Here is a 14,599-nt window from a genome sequence, read left to right as displayed (position 1 = left end):
TACCACAGAGAAGGTCTGTTGAGACTGCTGGCAGCATGAATAAACCTCTTGTGCTGAAGGGTGCAGAGGTACCCTTGTATGTTCTGCTGAGCTCCGAGAGATTCTCTCCCGGGTACGGCATTTTTTTTGCTTGTTCTCCTAAGTGCCTGATTCTGAACAGAGGTATTTGGGTACTTAATTAGGATGCTGAGATCTTTACTGGACTGCTCTACTGCTGTTAGTCTGACAGCTCATGAGCAAAAATACTACGCTGCAAGAAAGCAAAATGGAAAACAGCATTTGCAGATGTCTAGAAACACTGTACCATCAGATGGAACAAATAAACTTACAAAAACAAATTTGACAGAAAGCTTTGCAAAAACATCAGGTGAAGCTTTTCTCTTAGCAGTTCAGCTGTGGAAGCAGCAATGCACCAAGATCCTCGTGCCTGTGCTACAGGACGCCGCTAACTGCTGGCTAACAAAACTGCCGAATTAGAACCCCATTCCCCCTCCCACTGAGAAAAGTCCAGAGGCAGCAGCAGAACAGGAGCAGAGGCGACAGCAAAACGTTCTCTATGATGCAGTATAATTCACCCCGTCCTCTCTCACCCACAATTTTTTCTGGAAGAGCACTCCATCTGAGTGAAGATCTTAGAGGCAAGGCCTGGAATAAAAACTGCTTCGCATACCTTGCTCCCCTTTCAGGAAAGCACAAGGTCTAACCCCCGGGCCTGGCTCAGTGCCCAGCTTTCCCTGGCAGCTCCTGGAGTCCAGGCGCTTCTGCTGAATCTGCAGCCTTCTGCGGCTTCCTGGAGAGCTGCTATTTTTCAGGAGGGAGTAGAGCAAGAAAAAGCCTAAGAAGATACTGTGTTCTGTAGGTCTTCTGAGGCCCTTCTGAATGTATAACATTTTTCCTTTCCACAGCAAATACAGGTTTGGTCAGAGTTACATACTGGTTATGAAAATTAGTTTTATAGGTGATGCAGCAATACTGCTGGTTTGTAAAAGGCATCAAGAGGAGAACAAGAGTGATATCACATGATCATGTCAAGTACGCGTTCCTCCTGGTACTGATGATTAACTAGCGCACAGTAAAAATATTTCAATAAGCTGAAAAGTTACTTAATTCCTCAATACTTATTAGCTATACATGGACTGTAAGGGAAACAAAATGTTTGCTTGAAAGTTAATCATTGTTTTATGATTTATAATAAGGCCATCTATGCAAAGAGGAGAGATCTTGTTTCTTAGCAAGGCAAAAATTTGAGCTTGAAATGGGAAAAGATAAAACAGGCTCCGACAATTGAATCATCATCACCACCAACTCTCGAGCTGAGTTACTATGGCAATGGCAGTGCTGCTGCACAGCTTCTTCTTACTCTTGCTACCGGTACAACAGCTTTGTAAATGTATATGGGAAATTTCTACCGCACACGTGCCACATGGGGCTCACAGGAGAAGCCCACGGTCTCAGGTGCCCTGGTCTCTACTGAAGGGAAGAGCAAATTTGTGTGATTATAATACATGATTTGCAATTTTCCATTTTCCATGGAAACAGTCTTGGAGCAGTAGGGAAAGGTCCAGGATTCTTCCTGCTTTCTTGTGCCTCAGCAAGATATATTCCGGTGCTTAAAAGACATCCTATAAGCACACAGAATTTTTAATACAGGAATTTTAAGCATTTTTTTCAGCTGTAACTATCTCACTTCCCTGAATTATAGATGTCTTGACACTGCCAGGGGAGGATGGCATCATCTTTTTGGCAGAGCATAGCTCGGAGCTCTTCATAAGTAATGGATCTAATCCCAATGCCAGGTTAATAAATTAGTAATTATAACTCTTTGTATATGCAACAATCAGTGTGTCACTACTCACCGGTGTCCTCTTTCCTCTTCGAGGACTAGATGAATGCATCACCTTTCCTACTACTGACGGTATGTTCTCTGCACTGCACATAAAAGACACATTTGCTGTTAATTATTTTTGAGACAGTATTTAATATTTACGCTGTAATAGCAAACAGAAGTTCCCAACAGGAATTGCGGCCCTTTGTAGGAAGCAGACATACAAAGGAAATCTTTGCCCAAAAATATTATTGCTGAAAGTAGTTTCTGCAAGCTCTTTAAGTCCTATAAGCAGACATTTATGTGGAACCTCAAATGAGCCTCACGTCGAGGATTTCATCATCCTTTTTGTGGAAAAGAAGGCCTTTCCACCCACTGTGTGGCTGTGCACGCAGCCCAGATTGCGGACCTGCTAATAAATGCATGTATTTTAAGTAAACCCGCTCCGGGGAGCAGATGAACAAGGTTAACACATGTGCATTCATCAATAGGAGGGTCAACAGCCATAATCGCAATGGAGGGTAATAGAGACGATACAATAATTAAATATACTATGCAATGTGCTGAGAATCACAAGTTTTTACGCCTCTAAATGTAAAAAGCCGTCACTGAGTAACAAGGCGCAGGAAACATCTGACGCATTTTGCTATTTATATAGCTGCACATCCATCATACTTGTACGTGGTAACATCTGCCCTCTGTTACGTATCTGGTTTGGTGCCTCAGCGTGAAATCTGTAACACCGCGCACACAGCCGGCGCTCCGGGGCTGCCCGGATTTTGCCGTGTTCGGGCTCCTTCGCGACCAGGGGCAGGCAGGGAGCGGGCGGCGCTGGCAGAGGTGCGGAGGCGATGCGGCTGCCGCCCGGGGATGCCGGGGCGGGCAGGGGGGATGCGGCCCCGGCTTCGCACCTGCCCGGCGCCCTCGGGGCGGGCGGCAGCGGCGGCCCCGGGCGCGGCCGGCGGCGGCACCACGTGTCGGGGCGGGGAGGGGCGGCGGGGCCGGGCTCCGCCACCCCCAGCGCCGCAGCGGCAGCAGAAGCAGCAGCAGCAGCAGCAAGCGGCAGCAAAAAAAAAAAAAAAAAAAAAAAAACAACAAAAAAAAAACCCACTACCAAACCCACAAAACCTCGGCTTAGCGCATCCCTCTCGCCCATGCCAGGTGTCCCCTGTCCCCGGCTGCGCGGTGATTGAGGAGCCATGGGGCCTCTGCGGGAGAGCAGCAAGGTGAGGAGCCGGGGAGGGAAGGGGCGGCGGGGGTGCGAAGTCGGGGCTGCGGGGACGGAGGAGAGGCAGGGGCAGGCAAACCCGGCCCCCCCCCCCCCCCGGGGGGGGGGGGGGGGCCGGGTTTGCCTGCCCCTGCCAGAATGGTGGAAGGAGGAGGGGGCATCCGAGGGGTCCCTGACACCGGGGTGTCCCTTCCCGAGCAGGAGCAGAAAACGCAGCTGGAGAAGGAGGTGTCCCGCAGCCGCATCCCCCGCCTGGTCCTCCGGCCGCAGCAGAAGGTATCCCCGGCTTCCGAGTCGCCTTTTTCGGAAGAGGAGAGCCGGGAATTCAACCCACCCAGCTTTTCCGGCGGCTCGGGCAGGACCGTCAGCAGCAACAGCTTCTGCTCAGGTACCCCAAAACGGACACCCCCCCCCCCCTCCCTCCCCGCCCCAGTCCTCAGCCTGGCGTCACGGTGGACCCCACCACGCCGACCCCCGAGGTTTCGCCGTCACCCCCAGATGCAGCATCCCCATGCCGGGCGCGTATCGAGCCCTGATGAGCATCCCGCTTTGCAGATGAAGAAGGGCGACCATTGATTTTTCCAGGGAAGTCCAGTATCTGTTCTTTTAATACGTGTCCGTAAGTGACACCAGATGTTTCCATTTCGAGCTCTGCTATCCGCTGCTAAAAAGTTGGCGGTTTTACTGCGGCAGAACAGTTGCTTTAAAGAGAAAGATTTGCCTTAAAAACTGCAGCGTGGGTTTGAGGCATTCTGAAAAGCCCGTAAGCCAAAGAGTCTGTAAAACAGGGGAGTTGCTCTTAAGGGTATCAGACGTGGGTCAGATACTGCAGTTGCTTTTGGTTTTGTGACGATGATCTCCGCGCGTGAATCGGAACAAAAGACGTAGATGACGTTTTCGCTGTCATACTGAATTCAGTTGTGTTTATTTGAGAATTCAGGCTTGGACTGACAAGCATGTCGCCAGGTGTGAGCTGGGCATGATGTCCTCTCTATAGAGAGGGCAATGGCTGGGTGATATACCAGAAGTAAATTACTACTCTCCAACTGTAGACCACAAAAGTGTCATTTGCGCTTCAAAATGAGTGTATCCCTTCGTGTCAGGGACAACTTGAAAACAGATTTTTTATGTTAAGTATTTGTCTTGTGTAGAGTGTAGCACACTTTAAGTGCCTCAGCTAGCAGTGAATGACACTGATACCTACTAGTGGTGAGTAATCTTTTAATTCAGTGAAACTCCTCACCATGCATGACATTATGAACGTGGATGACAGCATTGAGGGTCACATCACAAACACCTTGGGCTCTATATGCAAGTGGTAATTTTAAAGATATTTTGGTGACTAAAAATTTGGTTTTAATAGTATTTTGAAGAGCATAACATTCTTTGTCTAACTAAAAATCTGAATTATAACAAGTGTTTTTGTGATGGTTAATATCAGAGCAAGTTCCTGAACTTCCTTTCTGTTTATTCATAATGTATTTCGGTTACCAAAGGTTTTCCTGAGACCAGCCAGAAACACTCGTGTTTATCTTTGTCTTCACTACAGTACAGATTTTTTTTTTTTTTCCACTCCTTTAACAAAAAGCAGTGCATTGAACACTGTGTACAAGAACAGTCAATTTTCCTAGATGAGAAACACAATATCCATGTTTGAATCTATCATTTCCTTCTTAGCTTGGATAGATTTTGCAATTCAGGCTCAGTGGAATGATATATTTGGTTACTGTTTAATGAACAATGCAGAGCGTTAAACAAACAACATAGTATTGTAAGAATGCTGAAGTCTTTTTCCCATGCCTTTTGAATCCCTCCACCTTACCTGCTTGAGTTTGCCTGTTACAAGGAAGTAAAATCTTTTGAAGCGTTCTAGAAAGATGTTATTTTTATGATCCCTCCCAAATGGCTGCTTTTTATCCTGATTTTTTTCCCCTGTGTGTTGACAAGCCTTTCATCCTGGTTACTGACATTCTTTTTTATGGTATCTTTTGGGTTTGTGTCGTGTTCTCCAGATCTACTCAACGCAGAGCTGCCAAAGTAATACCCTTGCTCTCCCACTGCACTGTACAGGCCGTCTTGAGTCCCAGCAGAGCTTTGTATTTATTCTGGGTGTGCTTGATGTCATGGCTTGACAGTTTTAAGGCGCCTTTTCACAGAGGTATTCAAGAAGGCCACGCATCTCTTAACCTGCCTCTTAAGGACAACTGGTCATTTGTATTTTCTTTATTCATCTTTTATTCTTCCATGAATGCTGCATTGATTTAGTTTGATTTTTTTTTTTCCCCCATGCTGAGAGCTTTCTGCTTCTCAAGCTGCCTGCAGCACCTGTACAGGTATGCGCTACCCAGTTTGACTGCTGCGAGTCGTCAAACCTTACGCGGCCAAGGATCAGCCAAAGCCCTGTCCTCCATCCCAGCCTGTGGTTTTGTTGTTGATAGGTTCGATGGGTTTTTCACTGTGATGCAGGTATGACAACAGTCACTGACTGGATTTCCTCATTCCCTGACATCTCTTCCCTGCCTTCTACTTGCAATCCTTCTTTATCATAGTATGTCTAATTTAGTTTGAAGTTCCCCAGTGGCAGCAGGTGGCTGCTGGTTTCTGTATCTGGGGAGGGGATGGAGAAGCGCTGCATGGAGACGTGAGCGGAGGGGCCACGGCCTCTAACCTGCCTCTGCTGGTGCTTTGCTAGGCACTTCCCATCTTCATGGCGAAGTGACATGCGCAGAAAGTGTACTTAAATTTAGCAAGTAATACATTTGGAATAGATGAGCAGATGAATAATGTGATGAACAATAGTGTGATGGCAGTATGAAAAATGTCATGAGCATTTGGGTAAATGTCTTGATAAGCAGCAGGTAGTGTGACTTGGCCTCTGGAATAGTTCCTTTCCTCTTTACCCTTGTCTTGACACATTGCTCTCTATCGTCATTTATTATTGACACCAAGTGGTTATGATCAATAGATTTCTTTTCCCCCAGTAGAAATGATTTTTTTTCCCTCATCCATTTAAATATGTATTTCCTGCTTGACTCCCTAGAGCTTCTGAGGTTGTCCATTTTCTCTGGGTGTTTACATTGGTCCCAAAGCATAAATGAAGGCTTGGAGTTCTTTCTCTCTAAATGAGAGCAGCAGGGTCTTCTAGGTATCGTTATTGTTGGTTTAGGTAGGGGGAACCTTTGGAACCGTGGTAGTGCTGCAAGCATAGTGGCAACAGCAAAAAATACCACTTGGCAACAGACAAGAGACACTTTATTTTAATGCTTAGTTTCTTTTGAAGAAGTTGTTAGCTCTGTCTTAGATAAGTTTTAAATCTGTGTGATCATCTCCCTCTTTGTCTTGTGTGAGTGGATCAGAGACTCGCTTGATTGTGTTGGTAATTTTTTTGCAATTGACTTTATGTCAGTTTTGCTTTGTATGTCCGTATGAAACACGGTGAGACTGTTAATCTGTTTTATCTGTGATATTCCTGACGAAATGTATTTTTAGTATTCTTTGTTTCTGCCAAGTGAATGTGGATGATCTCTGGATGTTGTGTAGCCAAGCTGAGCTCTTGTATCAATCCTTCCTTAAAATCTTGGTGCATCTGGGGTCCTGCCTGTCATTTGATACGGGAGCACTTCTCTTCCTTCAGCCGCTGCCCTCCTTCAGCTTGGATGTCGGCCACAGAACTCCTATGATCTCAAATGAGGAAAAAACACTCTCCCAGCAGCTTCATCTGGCTCAGCTGCTACCGAGCATTTGCCCACGTCATGCGTGTTTTCCTCATAAGTTGCACTTGGCTTTGAAGCGGCTGCGTGCGCTTACCTTGTCAGTCGGGCAGAGAGCACAATTTTAAACATCACAAACAAATTGGCTGCTCACGGCGTCGCGGCCAAGCGGCCGCTGCGAGAAAGAGTGAGGCTGCCCTTGGTACTTCCAGTTGCAGTGTTTGCCTTGTAAGAAGGAAGATCCTTAGGGCGGGGCGTTATCCTCGGTTTTTGTGCGCGCGTCCTTTTGATACCAAGCCAGTTGCGTATTGGATCGAAGACAGCCTGGACATGCTAAACTCAGTAACAGTCTGTTTAGCTTTTCATTTTAAAAGGAAGTTAGTTTGGATACACTTTTTCCTATTTTCTGCCTCTGAATAGCTCAGCTTTTAAATTTCTCCTTATGAAGAAATCTTGTTACATGCTACCTTTATAATGACGCCCAAGCTTTCCTTCAGCCTTTCTTCGGAAGCCAGCCACCTGAATTTCTGCAGGTAATGCAGCAGCACTTTGTTAACTGAGATGCAGCTTTGCAGGAAGCACTTGTGCATTTAATAATCAGTTCAGTAAAAGACCTTATGAGCCAGAGGACTTGTTTTATTCCCATAGCAAATGGTTCCTCTTTTCTTAGGCTTACCTGCAAGTCACCTTTTTAATTAGACTGCATAGTACTATGGGCCACTGAAAAACAGTGCCGTCTGTATATGAATGATTGTGACTCAACAAAGTTTTCAAAAACGGGAGTTGAAGCTTTTTTTGCTTTTTCTTTCAAATTACAAGGTCTGGGTTCCACGTTTATTTCATAACTTGTTCTTTTGTGGCGTGAAGTTTTTTTTAGAATCTTGTTCTTAACACGCGTGGCACAATACATATGCTCCGGTACCGTGGCTGCACCGTAAGCTCTGGGGTGTAGGCGCTGCAACAGCAATCTCAGCGTTACCGCTCCCTGCTCGCTTGCTCCTGTGCGCGGTCCCCTTGGACTTGGAGATTGTTTGCCAACTGGCCCAGCTGTTGATGGATGCTGGAGCTGAGTTTGCAGCACATATGTCAAAAAAAAAAGCATGTAGGCTTTAGGCAGGCTTATTTAAGTCAATGTGAATGTTCTACCCATATTGCTAGCCACAGACCAGAGGAGAAGGGAATTTGTAGAGATGTTACTGGATGAAATGCTGTACGTTCTCACATGCTGGTAAATAATTTCTTTGCTAGAGCATTAAAGTAGGTTGTATTGTAAACCAGCTAGCCTTGGAGGCTACACACTATTAAAATGCGTGTACTTGAATATATATTTCTGAATAGAAAAAGGTAGAGGAAAACAAATTTGCAGTATTTTAATAAGTCAATAGATTGAGGCTAGAGAGTTGTTATGAATTACTGAAAATAATTACCCCTATTATTTGTGTATATATATATGTATGTATATATGTATGTATTATTATGGAAACTGAGCTCTCCTATTCTTGTTTCTTGTTATAAGAAGAAATACTTTGTTTAAATAGTTTCTTACTGGTTTATTTGATTTTTCTTTTCTTTTAATCTGAGTTACTGAATCAGAGAGATATGCTTAAAAGTGCTCAAGTATGTGATACTGAAAGTTAGCTTCTCTTTCCTGCAGTCCTTTATGCTATGCTTTTCCACAGTCTTTTTGCCATTTTTTCAAACTTCTGAAATGGAGGTCTTCTCTAGTGCATTTGTTTGCAGCGCTCTAAGGCGGTTCTGAAATCACTGTGATACTAATTTACAAAAATGTTGAAACAAAATCTGCTTTCAAAAGTGAACGTATGGCCTTTGCATAAGGGTGACACTGGTGACATGCTTCCTTTTCTCACTGCTGCTTCCCTGGAGAATTTCCTGCTGGGCCGGCTTACATGCAATAATTTATTATTGCTTCATATTGTTAACCACCAGTTCTGTTTCTGCGGCACAGAGATCTGTTCCAAACATGGAAATGAGAGAAGTGCCTAGGTGCTAAAGAGCAAAGCCTGCCCATTCCTCAGCTTTTGGCCTTTCCTTGCTTCCCTTTCAACTTCACTATTTATTCCCTCTTTTTAAGTAACAATCCTTTTGTTCCTGTGCCACACAACAACATCTGGAAGCCAAAATATTTGACCTTTTCAATGTTTGTTGTCACCTTTTTATGTATCTGTCAGCACTGTGAACCTTTAAAGCCTGACCCAGAACCTCCTGAGGTCAGTAGAAGAGTTCCCATTGTCTCTGGCACATTTTGGATGGTGTCCTGAGAACAGCCAGTACCTCACCCTTTCTACTACCCTGTTTGTCACAGCTTGCTGTGTACTATGGACTGAATTCTAAGCTATGTCGTATATTTTCTTCACCACCAATGCGTACTCTAATAATTTTGTTTTAAAGTAGTTTTCGTGCAATTTTCTATTGAGTTGAATGTTGCCATGCATATTGAAGGAACTTGTAGCAGAAATGAACTTTTAATCAAAAGTCTTTGATTTCTTTTGCATTAAAAGAGAATCTTGATGTATTAGAAGAAATTCTACAAGACATGTTTTTACCCTACATTTATAGGATTAATATAAATCCTTGAAATTTTGGAACGGTGTTTTGATGTATATGTATTACCAAATGCAGTGAGTGGGTTCTACAGTGATGCTGGGTTTGGTGGCAATTAAAAAAAAAAAGGGAAAAATATGCATAGAGCAGCAATGGATAGAATATATGTGGTTTCCATACATCATTAGAAGGTTAGCAGTGCAACCTTATGAGGTGATGTTGAAGCTGCGAGGGTCACAGTCATATGCTGTCAGCCACAAAGGCAGAGCTATATGAGAATGAAAAAGTATAACATGTTGTAGCAGTTGAGGAACAGGTACAAATTTCTATGTGGTCTATTTAAGGTTTTTATTTAAAAAACTTGGTACCTTCAAAATTGGATAGAATATTTATATAATTTCTTCCTTTGCTGCATAATGGAATTAAACACATAAAAGCACACACACAAAGCCCCATCTATAAATACATTCATTTCACGTAACATTGACACAAATTGGGTAATATTTCTTACACATGATGTAGTCAAGGCTCTCCCACCAGAAGTAGCAGCAGTGGCTCCACTTCCAGCTATTGGCCTCAGGAAGGGTTAGTGAGATCTACTACAGTGCTTAAAAAAACCCACCAAACAGCGAAGATTCTTCTTTGTCTCTTTTGCAGACTCTTTCCCCTCCTGACCTTTAGTTAAAACTTTTTTTTACAGTTTTGAAATAGATTTTCAGTCCTTTATCATCTTAAACCCCTTGTCCAAATGTTATCTGTGATGTGGTATCAGAACCGTAGGAGCTGTGCTATTCCTGACCACAGCGCTCTCCTAGTAACAGTACTATTTTTATTGATATTTTTACTAGTAAGGCTTGGTGCTTTTGTTCTGTAACACTAATACCTTAGTGGTGCTATAAATGTAATGACAAAGCCAGTAAACCACAATTATATAGTCCTTTTTTCAGATGGTTTCCCAGAACTCGTGTCAGTCCTGCTTGTTAGTGAGATGTTCAAATAGAAGGAAGATTAGTAGATATGCTGCCAAAGTCAATTAAAATTTGCTGCTTCAGTATAACTTAGTGTCCTGGTTTCAGCTGAGATAGAGTTAATTTTCTTCCTAGTAGCTGACATAGTGCTGTGTTCTTGATTTAGTATGAGAAAAATGTTAATAACACGCTGATGTTCTAGTTGTTGCTAAGTACTGCTTACACGAAATCAAGGACTTTTCAGCTTCTCATGCTCTACCAACTGAGAAGGCTGGAGATGCACAAGAAGCTGGGAGGGGGCACAGCCAGGACAGCTGACCAAACTGGCCAAAGGTATATTCCATATCATATGATGTCATGCTCAGTATATAAACTAGGGGAAAGCTGGCTGGGGCACTGCTGCTCGGGAACGGGCTGGGCATCGGTCGGCGGGTGGTGAGCAATTGCATTGTGCATCACTTGCTTTGTATATTCCTTTATCAGTAATATTATTATCATTAATATTAATTATTAATATTATTATTTCCCCTTCCTTTTCTGTCCTATTAAACTGTCTTTATCTCAACCCACAAATCTTCGGGTTTTTTTTCCTGATTCTCTCCCCCATCCCACTGCGGGGGGCGGAGCGAGCGAATGGCTGTGTGGTGTTCAACTGCCTGCCGGCTTAAACCACGACACTTAGCTATTGTACAGTCCAATGTCATGGACTGATACCTTTAAGGACATGTTTATGGGAAATACTGCATCATAAAAGATGCCCAAGGTGTAGGAGCGGGTCAGTCCATCTTCTTTCACCTTCCTCTCCCCTCTTCTACATAATCTGAGCCTGTCAGCATTCATGTCATGGTGTGAGTGAGCAGAGAGGACCTCTTGCTGAATTCAGTGAGCAGCTTCCATACTAAATTTTCAGTAGTGACCATTAGTGGTCAGCCTTTGAGTGTGATGGAGGCAAGGTCAAAGGCGGCTGGTGAGGAACAGGTGTAAAAGTTGCCTGTGTATTAATGATAGGAACCTCAGCAACAAGAAAAAGGAGTTGAAGATGTTTAGTCTTGATTTTACTTACTTCACTACTGGGTTAGATTTTATGACTACAACATCAAAATCAATAGTTCCAGCTTGAAAAATGGACTGGGAAAAACAGGGTTGTTCCTAGCTGTGGAATATCTAAAAAATTTAAAGGAAAGGTATGATCCTAAGCCTGCAGATTGTACAGGACCTCTGGAGATCATTTCATCCAGCCTTCGTTTTGAAGCAGGACTGTTTCCAGCACTACACCACATCAGCCATGGCTTTGTCTATCCGAGTCTAGAAAACCTGCAAGGACAGGAGTGCAAACTCTTGTCTCGCCTCTCCAAGTGACCTCAGGGAGTGGTGGAGCTGCTAGCCTGCCTCTGTTCACAGGCAAAATGGAGCATAGTTAATTCAAGTTCTGTCTGCAGAGACATGAAGATTAAATGTGGAATTAATTTGCTTAGCAGGATTTTGTATAAGTAGGCCTCCTCTCTTTTCCTGACAGGGCTGTAGTTTAGGTTGCTCTTCTGCTTTGCTTTAGTGTGCTTGACTTCTGGTAAGACACTTGCCTCAATAGCACATGATATACTGATTAATTTTATTAAATACCAACCCCAAGAGATCTTAAAAATAGCTGTAAAATGAGTTTAGAATTGATCAGAAGGACCAAAACTAGTAGCATTTTCAGGACTCTACTTTTAGTGAAGTTATTAAATATTTTTTCAGCAGTCTGTGTGATTTTGCAGGTTTGCAGGTGACAAATTGTTTGTAGCAAATGGCTAATCTTCTAGAGTACATAAAATCACCTACTGGAATGGCTGCAGTAAAACTGAAATGTTTAGTACAAATAGGAGCTGAGGAGAATATTCACACTTCTTACCTTAAGCTGTGCTCCCTAAATTGTTGCTGGGCAGGTGAGGGTGCCTCCAGAGGGCCATTTAGTGTCATGATGTGGTAGGAGCTAGACTCCTACCTGTTGAGAGCTTGGTGGGGTGCATGTGGATATGCTCCACCTCTGCCTTTCTATGTGCACTACTCATTTTATCCTATTGTGTTTCATCCTGCTGCTTTTACTGTGGTCCTTTGTGTTGCCCAGTTGTTCCAGAATGATAATGTAATCTCCTGTTAGCCGTGTTTTCTGACTGGGCGGTGAGCTGTTTCACCTCACTGGTTCAGCTGCCCAAGTCAGAATGGTGGTTGTGCTAGTCAATGGAAAGAGGTGAGATCCTCCAGACAGTGACTCAGAGTAGTGGGATGACTGGAGAAGCCTAAATTGGGCTGCTGTTCTGACTCATTCTCCAGAGGAGCCTCTTTCTCTCCATTTAAAACAGAAGGAGACTTAGCAGGTGGAAGCTAGGTGATATATTCCCTTCAGTGCAACTTTCATTAATGCATAAAACAACCCTGTGCTACAAGACCAGTCATGAAAAGAAGACTGAAGCAGCACGTAAGGGGGTCAAAAAGTGTGGGGAAGACAAGCAGATTGGGAGATTATCCTGAAAAATTCTGAAATGCCTTTGATGGTTCACTGCCAAATGCCAGCTCGCAGTGCACCATCCTGGCAGAGTCATGGCTACCCGGGCTGACAGATGCTGGGATGGATGGAAAGGGAACCATCAGGTACAAGTCAGGAAACTGTTTTTGCTTTGCTACACTGAATTTTTAAAAGTTCATTAGAGGCCCATGTTTAATTCTGGGATCCACATTTCTTAGTGGAAATGGAGAATATGTACAGCCTGAACATTGGACCTTAAGAGAAGATGAAAGTGGGACAGTAGACGAGGGATCAGGTAGGGGATGGGCAGTTCAGATTCACAGAAGTGCATAACTAGATCTGGCAGCTAGGAATGAGGGTAAAAATAAGTCAGTGGTTCCTCAGTGAGAGCATCATTAATTATTTGGATGCATTATATAAGGAAGCTGTAAATTCAGTATTTCTTGAAGTCTTCAGGAAAAGGCAGTATTTTTCTAAAGAAGGCTCTAAAGCATATTCCAGTGACATTTCTAAAGCCTCTGTGCCCAGAAAATCAGAGGAAATCATCACACCACAACATATGGCCTTAAAGTCTATGAGAACAATATTTTTGTCAGTTGTTAAGAGTATTATTATCTTTAACACTGTTGTTTATACTTTGACTTTACTATTTGAAAGCTAGTCAGTGCATGCAGATGTCAAGAGTGCTCTGAGCAACTTCCCTGATTGTTTGTTTGAGAAGACACTATCCCGTGCTTGCTTTTCAAACTTGGCAAGCATGTCTGATCTGGGAGAGGGGTTGGACGTAGAGTTTCAGTGATGAAATCCAGCTGATGTTCAAAGAGAAAGTCTACTCCCAGAATGCTCTTAGGAGGCCACTGTGAAAAAAGACACCATGAATATTGCTAAGAAAGCAATGGAAGTCGTGTGTTATAAATTTATTTATTAAATTTTCCCTCTTGTGCAAGTAAATAATACAGGCAAGATCAGAAATACGGACTTTCACAGCAGTATTTGCCAGCTTTCTCTCTTCTGTCTTCTTAACGCTCACGTGCCTGAGAAGGTAAATCAGGTCTGTCTGTATTCCTGAGAAGTCGGACATGAAATCCTTACTGGGGCAAAACTCTTGCCGAGTTATGGGACTGAATCCTTAACTGACCTTGCTGAAAACTATATTCACATCATGTCTTCAGCAGAAAGTGAATCCCATTGTGGGCTCGTCTGCTCCTGTTACCCCTTTGGCAACTTCAGAGGTAGATTACTTATCTTGGCCCATTTCTGGGCAGGTGGAGATCTTCACCTCATTCTGTCAGAGTTGTCAGCTGGGTTTTGGAGGAGCCTACAGGTCTGCAGGAAATACTGAACCCACACTGCTGCGGTTGCATCTTTCCTGCAGACGAGGAGCCAGGGGTGTTTGCTGCGGCAGTGAGCAGGGCTGGTGGTCAGGCTGTCTGCGGGGTGGAGGGGGCACCAGCTTGATGTGCAGTCAGGGTCCATAGGAAAGTCTGCTGCTCTTCTATGGGGAGTTCACCTGCAATATTAAATACAATTCAATAGCCTGTTAAGGTTTCAGTAGCAGGGAAGAATGAAGATAAGTGCAGGCAATTTGGCTTGCCACCGAGCAGTTGGATAGCACTTCCGTGTTCACCAGGACTTTTCCTTGTGCCAGAATGGTGAATTGCAGGTCGGGTGGGAGGTGGGTCCCCTCAGTGTACAGCAGAGCTTTGCTTGCCTTTAGTGGTGAGCACTAGTGTTTCATATGCAGCTGTTCCTTTCGGTGGTACTAAACATTTTGATTATTCAGAAGGCACCACGAAAAGC

The 14,599-nt window shown here is 43.9% G+C and overlaps 1 protein-coding gene across 3 annotated transcripts in view; it reads left to right on the top strand.

Annotated features, from left to right (window-relative positions):
- Window positions 1-3,024: 3,024 nt before the first annotated feature.
- Window positions 3,025-14,599, top strand: part of SYBU (syntabulin) — a 43,295-nt gene continuing 31,720 nt past the window's right edge. For 2 of the 3 annotated variants that reach the window (XM_075705659.1, XM_075705657.1), the window contains exons 1-2: window positions 3,025-3,051; window positions 3,255-3,441. In XM_075705659.1, coding sequence (XP_075561774.1) covers window positions 3,025-3,051; window positions 3,255-3,441 — 214 coding nt within the window. Of the gene's footprint in view, window positions 3,052-3,251; window positions 3,442-14,599 lie in introns of all 3 variants that reach the window. The other variant, XM_075705658.1, reaches the window with a different exon arrangement.

This window comes from Pelecanus crispus, chromosome 2, assembly GCF_030463565.1.
Source record: "Pelecanus crispus isolate bPelCri1 chromosome 2, bPelCri1.pri, whole genome shotgun sequence".
NCBI classification, from domain to species: Eukaryota; Metazoa; Chordata; class Aves; order Pelecaniformes; family Pelecanidae; genus Pelecanus; species Pelecanus crispus.
Note: the sequence above shows the minus strand (reverse complement) of the source record. Positions and strands in the feature narration are given on the sequence as shown.